The 16,215-nt window shown below is 35.2% G+C and overlaps 2 protein-coding genes across 5 annotated transcripts in view; both read left to right on the forward strand.

The window, feature by feature from the left end:
• Positions 1–16,215, forward strand: part of lrwd1 (leucine-rich repeats and WD repeat domain containing 1) — a 779,065-nt gene that overhangs the window by 401,389 nt on the left and 361,461 nt on the right. The gene's annotated exons all lie outside the window — the stretch shown is intronic.
• The window catches only part of sympk (symplekin), a 28,347-nt gene continuing 13,322 nt past the window's right edge, over positions 1,191–16,215 (forward strand). For all 3 annotated transcript variants that reach the window (XR_012406420.1, XM_694383.10, XM_005165573.6), the window contains exons 1-15: positions 1,191–1,322; positions 2,988–3,084; positions 3,198–3,263; positions 3,357–3,410; positions 3,500–3,573; positions 5,366–5,492; positions 5,576–5,825; positions 7,280–7,450; positions 7,598–7,837; positions 7,917–8,062; positions 9,639–9,789; positions 10,173–10,395; positions 12,618–12,768; positions 12,847–13,082; positions 14,627–14,708. Coding sequence is in view for 2 of the 3 variants with exons in the window: in XM_694383.10 (XP_699475.5) it covers positions 2,995–3,084; positions 3,198–3,263; positions 3,357–3,410; positions 3,500–3,573; positions 5,366–5,492; positions 5,576–5,825; positions 7,280–7,450; positions 7,598–7,837; positions 7,917–8,062; positions 9,639–9,789; positions 10,173–10,395; positions 12,618–12,768; positions 12,847–13,082; positions 14,627–14,708 (2,061 nt within the window). In the remaining variant the exon portion in view is untranslated. The remainder of the gene's footprint in view (positions 1,323–2,987; positions 3,085–3,197; positions 3,264–3,356; positions 3,411–3,499; positions 3,574–5,365; positions 5,493–5,575; positions 5,826–7,279; positions 7,451–7,597; positions 7,838–7,916; positions 8,063–9,638; positions 9,790–10,172; positions 10,396–12,617; positions 12,769–12,846; positions 13,083–14,626; positions 14,709–16,215) is intronic.

Raw genomic sequence — 16,215 nt, forward strand, 5'->3', positions numbered from 1 at the left:
TGCTTACTTTTGCTTACAATTATTTTTGTTAATAGGGTTTAAATATAATTTTTTACAATAACATTGCTTTAATGGGAGATTACTCCCCATTTATGTGTAGTTAACTGCTGATTTGGGACTTTTAGCCAGGACAGATTACTGTGCATATTTTAGATACATGGCAATAATTATTTTTTAAATGTAATGGTTTTTTAAAGAAAAGTTTTGTTGAATTTAAAATGCACCTATAAAGCTTTATTTTTCTTGTTTTTACACATTAAAAAAATTGTGGCTAAAAAATACTTAATTGGTGTGGTCAGAGATAAATTTGGTTAATCCTTAATTTTGAGCCCTGAAAAGTCGTGAAATAAAAGCTGATTGCATTGCGACACAACCCATTTGCTCATGCACACTGAGCAAGCTAATACACAATACACACTACAAGTTAAATGAATGAGGAGGCATGTGGACATAACACAATATCTAAATCAAGTAATTTAGCATGTCAAAGTCCAATTTAAGCAAAATATTTTTTACCAACAAAAAAAGTGTGGCTAGTGAAAATGGCTAGTGGCTAGTGGTGTTGGAAATCTACTAGCCACAGTGGCTGGAGATCAAAAAAGTTAATGTCAACAGCAAAATCATATTGGGGTGGCCACCGGGGTGGGGTGAGTTTGGTGGTGGCCGTGGCCACCCCATGGGGGCGCCCCTGATCTGGATATAGCAACCGAGACATTATTGGAAGTCACAGTCATCACACAAACTTCTTACTGTTTTAATGTTCAACAGTATTCATTATTGGAACAATTGAACGCCTGCATTCAAATAAGAATATGAGGAAATAACAATGAATCATAATTCAGTTGAAGTGATGCAGTATGGGAAAAGACAATAGCTGTTTACAGAATATATCTCAGAAAACAGCAGATTGAACATATCAAACAATCGATGTTTTGTTGATTTAAATGAATAAATAGAAAAAAAAATCATTATGTTGTTTTTCAGTAATTAATCCAGCTGTTCTCGTCACATATTTGTTGAAATCTTTTGTCAATTATTATGTGAAATATGACTTGAAACAAATGTATAACATTCTGATCAGTGTAGAGTTTTGAAAATCTGTGTCTTCCATGTGAGAAATCATGCTCCCAAAACCGAAGAAAAAGAAGAACAGAACAACTCAATTTCCCATGAACCTCGCGTTCACCCCCGGAAGTAGATTATTCTTCTTTTAGCATGGCGCTATCCGAGGGTAGTTGTTAGAGTCGGTGAATTTGTAACAAAATTAATCATATGGATATGTAATTTCCAAATAAGAACGTATCGCAACAAGACTGAATAAGGTAACAAACGATTTGTGTTTATTAAGCTTGAACGGTTGCTTATTAGCGTCAGTGCTAACATAAATCGACAGCTTTTAAGGCCTGTGTTTTCATTCTTAAAGTTTTATTTTAATATAATTTCTCTAAAGTAAGTTTGAGTTATTTGTGATACATGTTTATTAAATATAATGTTTTAGTAAAGCCCAAAAGCCTGTTTTGTAAGTGTATGTTATCCGGCTAATATTAGCCTAAGAGAATAAACGAGCTAACATTACATACATTTCAGTATGATGTCCAAATAAAATGGGTTCAGCACTTTAATCTGCGTCTCACACAGTTTTCCAGAACAACTTTCCTCACCTTACTAGTGTTTACTCGAGTTCAGGTTTAAAACTTTAGACAGTTTGGTAGTCCTTCTCATAACAGCTAACGTTAGTCATTCATTCGTTCAAACCTGTCATTGTGTTTTTATTCACTGTAAAGTGAAGTCAACTCAAAATGTTTGATTAAACCAAGTTATGAAACAAAATGGTTTGAGTACTGTAAACTTCTATATGTATTGAGTAATTTACACATATATTATTGGTTTATATCGGTAAAACATTTAGTTTTAGTAACTTAAGTATTTTAAGTTCACTTAATAAATCAGTATAAATTCAGTTAATATAATTAATAAGTCTGTACAACTTTATAGCTACTCAAATGGTTTGGTATTGCTTCTACGTTAGAGTTGACACAAAACAATTGAATGAATTAATTCATAACTCATTCGACTTGAGTTCTGCTCAATATAAATCAGGTTATGAGTTACCATTACTCATATTCATTAAGTTAAAGTAACTTATTTAAACTAACATGTTTCATTTAGTGATTTGCACTGTTAGGTTTTACAATGTTTGGTTTAAACATGCTTCCTTTTCACACATACACAAGTTTTACATCTGTTGATGTAATTAACAAGTTTGAATTCAGTGGCCTGGTAGGTCAGTGGTTAGCGCTGTCGCCTCACAGCAAGTAGGTCGCTGGTTAAAGTTTGCATGTTCTCCCGTTGTTCGCGTGGGTTTCTTCCGGGTGCTCCGGTTTCACACACAGTCCAAAGACTTGCGCTATAGGTGAATTTAATAAGCTCAATTGGCCGTAGTGTATGTGTGTGAATGCGAGAGTTCATGGTTGTTTCCCAGTACTGGTGGGTTGCAGCTGGAACGGTATCCACTGGGTAAAACATCTACTGGATAAGTTGGCACTTCATTCCACTGTGGCAACCCCTGAAAAATAATAGGACTAAGCCGGAGGAAAATGAATGAAGGAATGAATTCGGTCATCGGATAATTCAGGAAATCAGTCTCAAAATTGTCTTTCAAGTTGCTAAAGTACCGTAAGTTTACTGTCCAATGTGAGATTATTATCTTACAATAGATTAATGTATAAGGCTGTAATAGCTGTCTAATCTATAATCAAAAGGTTTAAATGATGAAGACATGTCAGTTTGTATAAAAACTGAGGTCAACAGTAAAGCAGGAATTGGTTTAACTGTTACTACACAGTTATGTACAGTAATAATCTCGGTTTATTATATGCGCTGTGAAAGCGGTGAGCATTTTGCTGAATTGCTTTTTTTCCCCCTCCATAATTGTGCTTATTAAAGACAAAGTTAACCATTTGCAAACTATGTTGCTCTTTTCTTAGGTTGCTCATGATGGCTGGAGAACAAGCTTCTGGTGCATCTTCACAGATCCACAGCAATGAGGAAGATAAAGCCTTTGACATGACCACCAGCGAAAGGGTGACACACTGGCCCATCTTTGCTTGTTACTAATCACTGCACTAGAATTGCTTGGGTATGGTTTGCAAAATGTGTCATACTTTAATTAAGCTTACATTGCTTTTCTCCATCAGGTGGTGGATCTGCTGAACCAGGCGGCTCTCATCTCTACTGAAGAAAAGCTCATTGTTCTCAAACAGGTTTTAAAATCATTTTCAGATTTTTTTTAGGGATTAAAAATATGTTAAGTGTTCATTTTCGTGTATTTATGTTCTCTGTCTGTTTGTTTTTAGGTACAGGAGTTGGTTATCAACAAAGACCCGTCGTTGCTTGATAATTTCCTGGATGTAAGTGTTATACCAGAATTTGTAAGTAGATGAAAATTAAACCACACAGAAATTAAACCTGTTTTCTTCTTTTTGTACAATTTCCTCAGGAAATTATCGCATTTCAGACGGATAAATCCATTGAAGTGCGAAAGTTTGTGATTGGATTCATTGAGGAGGCATGGTGAGTTTTGGCTTGAGAACTTGTAAGCATCTAGTAGGCAATTTTGAAAGTGATATCTTTTTATTCTTAGATAAATAATTCCGAAATATATTTAAAACATGCTTGTTATGGATAAATATGACTCTCAAAACTCCAGCTTGCAGCAGCAAGTCCTTGTTTTAATGAGTAATTCAATGAGTCCTATAATCAAATGATTCATTCAAACTGATTCTCTTAGACATAATGCAAGTTAATTAATCATTAAATCAAAAGATTCGTTTAAAAAGAGATTTATATAAGCTTAAAACACTACGGCAGGGGTGTCAAGCTGAAATTGGCGAGGGGCCATTTCAGTGACTGTCAATGAATTGCAGGGCCGTGTTAAAATTTTAGGCACAAGGAAAAAAGTGGAAACCTGACATAATTGATGCATCTTATGCCGAGTTCAGACTGCATGATTTTCAAAGTAGTCGTGTCACAGATGTTTTCACACTGCATGACTATCTGGGCTAGCGTTTCGTCGCTGCTTTGTTTACACTGCAAGATGGATCGTTGACAGGGACATTCACATTGCATGACTTTACTATAGGGAGAATCGCCGACAACTTTGTCCAAACCACGTCTCACAGCCAAAAACACGTAGTATATCTTTTGTTATTAACTACATAATGAGAAAGAAGCCTTTAATGGGGTAGAACATGTACATGTTTGCTCACCTGGGTTTAAAGGGAATTAGCTATTTCTCCTCAACGTTGATAATAAACTAATTTCTTTCTGTATGAAACGTCAAACAGACACAGTTGCTCCTGAGTCCTGTCAAACCTCCACTAGTTTTTCCTCCATTTCGTGGGTCCAAATAAACCGAAAAAGAGCGCTTTTAATTTCTCCCCCAGCCTGTGAAAGCTGCTCTCTCATTGGCTGTAGGCGATCGCTGATGTTATTTTCAGTCAAAACTCAATTCACACGGCATGATTTGAATCGCCGACAGCTCCAGATATTTAGCATGCCAAATATCTCACAGGCATCGGCGACTTATCGGCGATTCTCTCAGATTGCGTCTTTGAAAGTTCATACTGTGTGATTGTCACTCACGTGCACAAGCAGCGATTTGCCTGTGATTTCAGGCATTTGTCGGCGATTTCTCAAAACCTGTCGGCGAGCCAAAATCGGGGCTAAAATCACGCATTAGGAAAACAGACATGACGTTTATATTTCAAGCATTACCTGTCACCAGAGATAATGCAAGTCAGCACATTTATCGTGCCACACATCAGCTGCTGAAATAAATCTGTGGTTGTGGTATGATTGACGTCAGTTGCGGGCAGGAGTGAGGAGGCGGGCCGACAGTTTGAGAGCCCTGCACTATGGTGTTAATAAACTTTACACAAACCTTACACAAAAATTACACAGTGTTACTCTGTTTCAGCTTTAGTCGACTGTTTTTATTTGTGATACTAAAAAAGGAAAAGAAAACAAACCAATATACAGTGTCTAAGAATGTATATACTATAATATATATATATATATATATATATATATATATATATATATATATATATATATATATTATTTACTGTCATCATGATAAAGATAATTAAAAAAATCTGTTATTTTAAATGAGTTATTAAAGCTATAACTTTTAGAAATGTGTTGAAAAAGATCTTTCTGTTAAACAGAAATTGGAAAAAAAAAACAGGAGGGCTAATAATTCTGACCTCAGCTGTATATCGCACAACTCCACTATCTACTACATAATATTTTGACAAATATTTCACCAAGCTTTCTCTAAAGAGTTGTTTTTTATTCCATTCAGTAAAAGAGACAATGAGCTTCTGCTGCGGCTGATTGCCAACCTGAACATGCTGATGCGAGATGAGAGCGTGAACGTGGTGAAAAAGGCCATTCTGACACTCACTCAGCTCTACAAAGTGGCTTTACAGGTATCAGTTATTACACACTATTTAATATTAGACTGAGCTGATATTTTTAGGTGTCTTGATGGATGTTTGATTTGTTCTACTAGTGGCTGGTGCGCACTAAGAGTGTCACAGACATGCAGGAGGCATGCTGGGATATGGTAACTCAAATGAAAGGGGATGTCCTGGCGTTGCTTGATTCAGATAACGATGGAGTCCGCACTCACGCCATCAAATTCACAGAGTCCCTCATCATCACTCTGTCACCTCGAACGCCCGACTCTGACACACCCAAGAAGCAGGAGGGCGACATAAGCCTGGATAAAATCCCCAAAGACCACACATATATTCGATACGGTAGGAGCAGGGTCACAATTTTTGGGAATTATTCACACTTTTATTTATTTATTTATTTATTTATTTTTTGCTAATGACAAATAGTGCTACATAATTAATCAAAATTATAATGAAATAGTGATATGTCAAAATCCTGTGATTTAATTAAATAAATATTTGCTCTGCATGTTGTGGATTGTTTTGGGCACATATGCAGCTCATGATTTTTCATAGTAACCCATTGGTGCTTTTGTCTAAGAGCATGTTGGTTCATTGTAAATGCAGCTCTGCAACTGCTGTGAGTTCAGGTTGCTAATACCACTCATTTGGAAATGCAACAAGCCCCAAACATAGTCATAAACTTGCAATGATAAGCAAGTTTTACAAAAATGAAAGATTTACAGTTTAGCATTTGAAACGAAACAATTACAATTGTAATTTTACTGTTGAATGATTTGTAAAATATTGTTAATAATTAGTTATTGTGATAGTAATTCAAATTGTGTTTATTGTGTTTAATAATAATAATTATCATTATTATTATTTATAATTAACAAATAAATAATACTTATTTAATAATATTATTATTTATAATACTGTAGTGAGTAGCGCTGTGGCCTAACAGCAAGAAGGTCGCTGGTTTAAACCTCAGTTTGGTCAGTTGGCATTTCTGTGCGGAGTTTGCATGTTCTCCCTGTGTTCGCGTGGGTGTCCTCTGGGGTCTCCGGCTTCCCCCACAGTCTAAAGACATGTGGTACAGGTGAATTGGGTAGGCTAAATAGTGTATGTGTGTGAATGAGAGTGTATGGATGTTTCCCGTTGATGGGTTACAGCTGGAAGGGCATCCACTGCGTAAAACTTGTGCTGGATAAGTTGGCGGTTAATTCCACTGTGGCGACCCCTGATTAATTAAAAGGAATAATCCAAAAATAAAATGAATGAATGAATAAATATAAATGATTTACAATAATGATTTAGTTATTAAATGTTTCAATTTAGGATAGTCATTATTATTATTATTACTATTATTATTATTATTATTAATATTAATATTATTATTATTAGGTATAGTAGCAGCATTTAATATTTGAATATATTATAGTATATAATATATAGTTTAGCCCAAATTCTACACTGTGTCCAAAAAATACTGCAATATTGGAATAATAATGAAATTATTTTAATAATAATAATAATGATAATGATAGTAGTAGTATTAATGGGAATAATAGTAGTAATAATAATAATAATAACAATAATAATAATAATAATTGTAGTAATAGTAATAATAATAATAGTAATCATAGTAATAATAATTACTAAGTTCATGATTTATCAATAATTGCCTAATAATTTATGCATCTTTAATGACTCTGAAACTCTTAAATGTTGTACAGAATATTTCATTCTATTTACTTTTCTTTATTTTTCCTCTCCCCTTATCTGGCGCATCTTCATCGTGTCCTGCTCTAAAGACACATTATGTGAGGAGGGTAAGACGGCTCTGGATCAGCTGTTAAAGTTCATGGTTCACCCTGCCATCTCCAGCATTAATCTCACCACTGCACTGGGATCACTGGCCACACTGGCTAGACAGCGGCCTATGTTCATGTCCGAGGTGGTGCAGGCCTATGAGATGCTACATGGTGAGTTGTGATCAATGACATTGTTAGACAAGAGCAATGGTGCTACATGATTGCGCATTGCCTGTGATGCTATCAACCAGGGTTGCACGCTGTTGGAAAAATCTGATATCTTGATCCATTCTTGATCTGTTTTGTTGTGCTCCACAGCTAACTTGCCTCCAACTCTGGCTAAGTCTCAAGTGAGCAGTGTCCGCAAGAACCTGAAGCTTCACCTGGTGGCAGTGCTGAAGCATCCCAGCAGTGTGGACTTCCATGTTCAGATCTCCACCCTGCTGCAGGACCTGGGCATGTCTCCGAGCGAAATCACCCGCTGCACGCCAGTCGCCGTACAGCCCCGTAAGAGACTCCACCACGAGCCCTATGTGGAGGGCAAGAGGATCAAGATGGGTGAGTGGCTGTTTTCATGAGTTCTGCGTTGTTGATTAAACCCAAAACGAAGGGATTAATGCCTGGTTTGTGCTTACAGAGGCTGTGGAGGATGATGAGGATAAGGAGGAACCGGCTCCAGTCGTCACCCCAAAACCATCCTCCTCCATCGGCACCCAGTCAGCCATTGATCTCACTGCTGAGTTCCTGTTACCTTTGCTGACATCAGACAATGTGGCCAACCTGGTGCGTACATGACTAGTTATTGTTTAAGGTTTTTAAATTTGTTTTTCACGTTATACAGAGCAAACAAGAAAAAAAAAACACCCCTTTCCCAGAAGACTTTATCAGGGAACAATATGTAATCAAATGTCCTTCGAGAAAATCAATGAAAGATGAAAACATGACACGAAAGTATGACAATAGTTCCTTTTTTTCATATTGTCGTGTTGTCTGCATCCATTTCCATCACAAAGGTTAAAAAAAAGTTGCCAGACCTTATAAAAAGTTTCAACAACCCATCAGTCTTCTAGCCAGGAGAGAACCAAAGGCCGACATAGTAATTTGTCTTATGTTGAGAGGAGCATTCTCAGGGGCCACTGCTAACAATGCAAATAGTGATGTTTCTACTACCACCCAAATGCCTCAGAAAAGGTCTCAAAAAAAGTAGTTGTATGTGTAAAGCTTTGGACATGTCTAAAACATGTGCGGCAGAAAAGCAGGAGCCGCGTACATGACTAGTTTGTAATTCCTTAACATGTCTGGTCTAAACTAATGTTAAACTGTGTGTAGTTCCTCTTGAATTTTCTGTGTGCTTGAGTTGTTGTGTGGTTTAAAATGTGTTTCTTCACATATAAATAATAGTATAAATAATATAGTTATCATTTTTATTATTGTTTAATATAATTATACATCTAAAAAATTAGTACCTAAATTACTTCGGTCACACTTTACAATAAGGTTCATTAGTTAATGTTAATTAATGCATTTACTAAGATGAACAAACAATGAACAATACATTTACTACAGTATTTATTCATGTTAGTTAACGTTAGTTAATGAAAATACAGTAGTTCATTGTTAGTTCATGTTAACTCATGGTGCATTAACTAATGTTAACAAGCATGGACTTGAATGTTAATATTGCATTAGTAAATGTTCAGTTATGATTAATAAATGCTGTACATGTGTTGTTCATGATTAGTTCATGTTAGTAAATGCATTAACTAATGAACCTTATTGTAAAGTGTTACCATTACTTATTAGCTTTTTAAAAAATGAAGACAAAGATATGATATGATTGATTTTGATATTTTTATATTATTATATATATTATATTATGAGTTTATTTAAAAAATTACGATTCATGTTATATTACGCAAATATGGCTTCTGTTTTTCACTTTTAAATTTTAAAACCTCAATCTTTTATTTTGGTAGAAATCTGGAGGACGGTAATGTTAGTCTGTTAGTTTGTTTAGTTTATTTAATCATTTAAAGTGTGTTAGTCTGTTTGTTTTGGTTTATGTTTTAGGTTAGTTTATTCATTTCAATTTGACATTTTTGGTAATTATTTTCATTTTCATGCCCTTGTGAACACTTGTTCGCAAATGCTAGTGTATAGTAAAACCTGTTTGCATGGAAACTGATGTCATCACACAGGCAAGGAAAATTTAAACATTTAAAAAGAGTTAAATTTTAGTTGGAATTTTAAAGATTAAAGTAAAAGTAAGAATAATTTAAAATCAGTTGTCAAAAGTCTGAGAACCCTGTATTTTGCTTAATGCTGTAACTTACAGCTTTTATGTTTCCAATCAATGCAGGTGCTCATCAGTATGGTTTACCTCCCTGAAGTGATGCCAGCCTCTTTCCAGGCCACTTACACGCCAGTAGAATCGGCTGGCACTGATGCCCAGATTAAACATTTAGCCAGGCTGATGGCCACACAGATGACTGCAGCTGGACTGGGACCAGGTGAGCTTTAGAAGGAAAAACTCTTCTCAGAACAGCTGTAAAATAGGGCTGGGTATTATTTGGGGATTTTACAATACTAACATATTGATACTAAGAGCATCCATCCATCCATCCATCCATCCATCCATCCATCCATCCATCCATCCATCCATCCATCCATCCATCCATTCATCCATCCATATAAACATGCATCCATACAAACATACATGCATACAAGCATGCATGCATGCATCCATACATGCAGTCATACATGCATCCATTCATGCATGCATACATACATTCATACATGCATCCATCAATGCATACAAGCATCCATACATTCATCCATGCATACATACGGTTACGTTGCTTGTTGGACATCATCTCTCTCTTCTGCTGCACAGGGCTGGAGCAGTGTAAGGCTCGAGATGAGGAGGTGAAAGAAGAGGGAGCAGCAGGAGAGTCCAGCTCCAAAGACCCACTCATTATCCGTAAGCTGTCTGCGGTGTCTCTCGGTCAAGCCATCTCAGTGGTCGGAGCATCGGCAGCCTACAAGAGCCCCATCATTGAAGAGGCTCCTCAGATTAAGAAGCTTCCAGAGCCCATCCTGCCCAGCACACAGCTCAAGTAAGAGTTCAACTGTCCATTAAAGAAATTTGCAGATTTTTTTGTTTTGTTTTTACCTCTTGTAAGAGCATTTTTGTTTTGTGTTAAATATTTCAACCTTCAAGGATCAACATATATAAGTACACCCTCACAAATCTCTTTTTTAGATTAATATTTTCTATAGGAGCTTTACAATATTACATTTGTGCATATACATTAGTTTAGTGAGTAGTAAAGCCAAATCTGGAGCTCATCTAACAAAATAACTTATTATAACGGTGTAAAATGAGTACACCCAAATTTATATGTCAGAGAAAAATAGCAAATAAAAACATTTAAATGAGTAAAATTCAAGAGAAACAAAAAATGTATAAAATGTTGCTGAAATTTTGTAGTCTGTAATTTGTTTTCCAATATTTCACATGAGTTTAAATGTATTCTCTTTCTATTTCTTAATATGTTTGGTGACTAAAATATTATTTTAATAAATATATCTGTTTAATAAATCTGTTTTACTCAAATGCACCAAAATATATTAGCTATATTCACTGAGAAATGGATAAAAATATTCATTTTCAAAATGGTTTATACTCATTTAGGATGAGCACTGTAACTAATTACATTATTAAATACATTATTAATTATTAACAGCTAATTATTAATTGACTTAGAATAGTCAATTGACCCTTTGCTAATCCCTGCCCTCCATAGTTACTGTTGCTACGCCTGTCAAGCTTTCGTGCGTGACACGTCTATTACAATGTGTATGCGCGCCAGTGTCAGACATTGACAGGGTTATAATTAGTCATTTTTGGCAAACAGGTGAGATATCTGAGAAAGCCAGACAAAAAAGGATTGCAGGTGTACGTTCACCACATAATAGGCAACCGATTAGAAAATAATTCAATCAAAATTGAAACTAGGTTAGCCTAGCCGCCTCATATGCAGACTATTCAACAGCTTAATTCATGCACAGCATGAGAGGTGAAATTTAAAAATAAATTAATAATAACTAATTAAACCGTGATTTTTCGTTTTTAGCAAAAAAGCCTCATAGATTAATTGTTGTGCAATTAAATATAGTGTTACTAACCGACGAGGAAACATGCATAGACAGTGCTTCTACATAATTCATTCACAGAAATAAAAGGCCAGAAAGGGGAAATTGGTGGATTTGTGCTGAATATTAGCATCATTCACCCATAACAATGTACAATACCTATAACTGTCATTATATTTGTGTGCTTTTTATACTCTTTCTGTTCTAATTTGTAGTTGTGGAAGAAATAAATAAATTGACATGCAAATCAAAGTATAAACAGCAGAAGCGAATAAATAGATTTTCCTTATCAGCAAATATAAAAACATCAGTGATTTGTAGCTCTGACATGGACATCAGGGTTATAAATGACTGAAAAACAGCTGCTGGTAAAGTATATTGAGCGCAAGTGTTCAGATTGTGATCATATCTCAGTTTTGTTCTGTTGATATGTCATTTCAAATATTCATAGCTTGAAACAGATGGAAATATGATTGCTGTTAGTATGACTACTATGGTGAGCTGTGCTCATGATATCGAGCGTAAAAAAAAATGATAAAAAAAAAGAAAAAGACAGCTGTGAAACATAGCTTGCTTTGTATTTTTGTAGGAAACACAGTTGAGATCTTTTTAGGTTAAGAGGTGTGTGAGTTATTGCCGTTTATGAATTTCAGGAATACCGAAACAAAAACAACTTAACTCCGCTTCTTTAGCGCCTCTTACAGAGCTTGATCCACACTGTCATTTCTCCCCTTGGGTTTTTGGTTTTAAAAAGAGAAAAAATTCCACCACCCTGTCCAAACTTACAGGATATCGGGGGTCAGATTTGCACAATCCATATGCACAACGCTTTGGCCTATTTCCTTCGTTTGAAAGCTTGACAGAGCTCCTGCGCGTAGCTATGGTTGTTAAGCCATGATTGGTGGGTGGTGGTTTTTGGGTGTGGCTTAGGGAAGGGTCAATTTCCAACTCTTAATACACTGATGTAAATATGGAAATAAATAGTCACTTTCTAAAACTTAATAGGAATGATTGACTAGTACACTTAAAGTTGTTTACCATTGGTTAAATTACATGCATACAGCTTCTAATCCAGTGTTTATTAGCATTTCAGCCACTCAAACAGAAAGACTGTTAATCATCTGGTTTGATGGTCTCTTACGGTGGTCTGTTTTTGTTTTCTTCTCCTTCAATCCCCCTTCAGAGCCCCCGGTGCCAGTGGCAGAAAAAAAGTGTTCAAATTGGCAGATGTGGTGCAGCCGTTTTCAGAAGTTCAGATTGAGAAACTCGCCAACATGGCCATCAAGCGAATCCTTTACTCTGAGAAGGCCATTGCGCAGACTGGGATGTCCCATGTGAGCTTGCTTTTGAGGACTTTTCTGTCTATACACAGCCAGTGTATTCGTTACACTCTCTTTTTGTTTTTCTCCTAGGTCAGAGTGAAGCTGCTTGCACGGTTGGTGACCCAGTTTGAGGGTACAAAGAAAAACGATTTGCTGCAGTTTGTCCTGGAGGATATGCGGAGCAGAAGTGAGCTGGCCTTCTCTCTGTTGTACCACGAATACAATGAATACTTGAGTCAGGAACCTTCAGGCTGTCTGGACAGCTACGAGCACTGTCTGTTCACACTGCTGTCCGGCCTGCAGGAGAGACCTGAGCAGAGGGACGGGTAAGCATCATCACTAAAAATCACTACATAATATAATCAGTAAATGTACGTAATATCACTTTTAAAGGCAGAGTTCACACAAAACTGAAAATTCTGTAATCATTTACTCATCCTGCTCTTTTATTTTCACAAACTTGTTTGATTTTTTTTTATTCTAGGGCTGGACGATTTTACAAATATCGCGATATCATGTTTTATGTCATCTGGTATCAATAATTATATATATTTTTAACAATATATTTTGGCATGTTAAGATTTTTTTAACCACTTTTTTTTTATTTACCAACATTACTAAGGCAAATAGTTGTAATAGTCAAACACAAAATTATTTAAACAAAAAATTTAAAAACTAATAAAAAACTGATCTCTTTATAACAAAATAAACATTGTGTAAAAGAGCCTCTTAAACTTGATAAATAAAATGTTACAAATTGTGTGCAGTGGTAAAGGTAGATCAACATCTGTAAGGTGTGAATAGTAATGATACAGTAAACCTCAAAATTTGTAAACAAATCAAATTATGATTAACCTGAGCTTTTAAGTAAAGGAACTATCATCACTATTTAAATACATATTGACTGACTTTATTCCCCCCTATGCTAAAAACTCTTTCAGACAGGGAGCTTGTGGCTGGGATGCACAAGAAAAGAAACCAAAAAGCCACTCTGGCGGCATCCTTACATGCTTTTTTATTTACAATGTTCTCACTGCTGCTATACGCCACTCATTTTTGCAGCGTGGTTCACGTGTGCGCCGCTTGCACAACATGTTTGCGTTGCTCCCATATGCAAGTCGTGCAAACACTTTTCATTGTCAACTACAATGACAAATACAACCCCTTTTAACAGATGTAAGATAAGCCTTTGGTGTCTCCAGAATGTGTGTGTAAAGTTTAAGCTCAAAATACCCATCAGATAATTTATTACAGAATATCCACATTAGAATATCCTAGAATATCCACATTTTAGACTCTGTATTTGAATGCCTTCTTGAAGCGTCCACGTATGACCTCTATGCGGCTCTGGTGATTCGAAAATGAATTACAGCGATTTTTACAATGTTTACTACATAACAAACATGCAGTGTTTTAAAAACATTTTAAACTTGTACAACTCATTCCTGTGGTGCAGATGATCACAGAGAGTTGGAACAGATCTTTTAATCCTATTTAAAAAAATCCTGTTCTGTGGACATGTTTTTATACGTTACTACAGAGACATGTCAATACACGGCAGTCAGTCAATTCGGTGGGCAGGGAAAACAGCACTTCTACGTCACCTTGCAGTCGGCCTCAAAATCACTGGCATTGGGATCCTATTTTAATGTCAGAAATAATAATAATAATAAAAAAAGATCTTATTGTGTTTCTATCATTTCTATATGACAGTGAACACACTATACAGACACACAGTTCTGTCCAAACAGATTACAAAAGTTGGTTTTGCATCATAGGTGCCCTTTAAAAAAAAAAGAAGAAAAAAAAAGTTTTGTTAACTACTTGCGTGTATATTCTGGCGTGTTTAAAATGTCTGTCTTATTCACAGGCTTTTCACCAAGATTGTGTTGGAGGCTCCGATCATCACAGATTCAGCACTGGAGGTCATTCAGCGATACTGTGAGGACGAGGTCTGCAACATCCATACACTCCCATTTCTGATACAATGTTTTAAAACCGTGTTTTAATTGTGCTTTATTTTAGTCTACATAAATGTGTTTCTTTCTCAGAAACCCCCTAACTGTTGACCACATTTTGAGTTCACAATTGAAACTTGTAGGTGATAAAGGCATATTACACACAGTCTGTCAAATTAAGTTCAAATTTAAACAAACAAATAAAATTAATTAATTACTAAACAATTTCCTAGTCATATAAAATGCTAACTTAAAATGATACTTCTAACTCGTTACAAATTAAGCTGCGACTGATCTGAACACTTTTAACCTGCCATTGCACTCACAAGCTCAACAGAAACATATTATTAGTTTCAGTTTCAGTCTTGGAAATCTCATGCAACGTGGTGATTTAAATACAATGCCACATAATGACACTCAGACATTTTCACATTAATTTTAACAACCATAATAGCTCTTGTTTTTGCCTCCTTACCTTGCAATAAAAAAGTACTGGGTTATATACAGTAAGGCACGCTGTAAAAATGTCTTAATTAACAGTTGCAGTAACTTTATTTTTATGGTCCATTGGAGTATTAAAAGACTTTGATTAATATCTGCTGATACAGACATTCAACAAACATTTAACTGACTATAAGAAACTTTGCAAGTACATGTCAACTTACACTAAACCGAACCTAGTAGTCTACTTATAATCTAATAAGAATTTGTTGCCATGTAGATGCAATGTAACTTAAATTCAACAAGCGGACCATTAAAATAAAGTGTGACCACAGTTGCTAATATCTTGTGATTCAAATGTTGTGATTGTGTTTTTTTCTTTTGTTTTCAACTTTTTTTGTGTGTAATCACCATTCTTATACATTTAACTAAAAAATGTCAATAATAATCAGCTTGGTGAACATTTCAACATTAAAAGTTGTCTGCAAAAAATCAAGATCCAATGAAATCTGAAAGCATAAATAAATGGAAACCCCTGTGAATCACAAACTGGGTAGCTGTTAATTAACAGGTACAGTTGCAGTCTGAATTAATCGCCCCCTGTTTATTTTTTCCCCAATTTCTGTTTAATGGAGATAAGACTTTTAAACACATTTCTAATCATAATAGTTTTATAACTCATTTCTAATAATTTATTTTATCTTTGCCATGATGACAGTAAATAATATTTTACTAGATATTTTTCAAAACAATTCTATACAGCTTAAAGTGACATTTAAAGGCTTAACTAGGTTAATAATTCTAATTAGTAAGGTTAGGGTAATTAGGCAAGTTATTGTGTAATGATGATTTGTTTTGTAGACTCTCAGAAAAAAATATTGCTTAAAACTACTAATAATCCTTAAAATAGTGTTTAAAAAAATTTTAAACTGATTTTATTCTAGCCAAAATAAAACAAATTAAGCTTTCACCAGAAGAAAAAATATTATCGGACATGCTGTGAAAATTTCTTTGCTCTGTTAAACATCATTTGGGAAATATTTAAAAGAAAAAAAATTCA

The sequence above is a fragment of the Danio rerio genome, chromosome 5, assembly GCF_049306965.1.
Source record: "Danio rerio strain Tuebingen ecotype United States chromosome 5, GRCz12tu, whole genome shotgun sequence".
Taxonomy (NCBI): domain Eukaryota; kingdom Metazoa; phylum Chordata; class Actinopteri; order Cypriniformes; family Danionidae; genus Danio; species Danio rerio.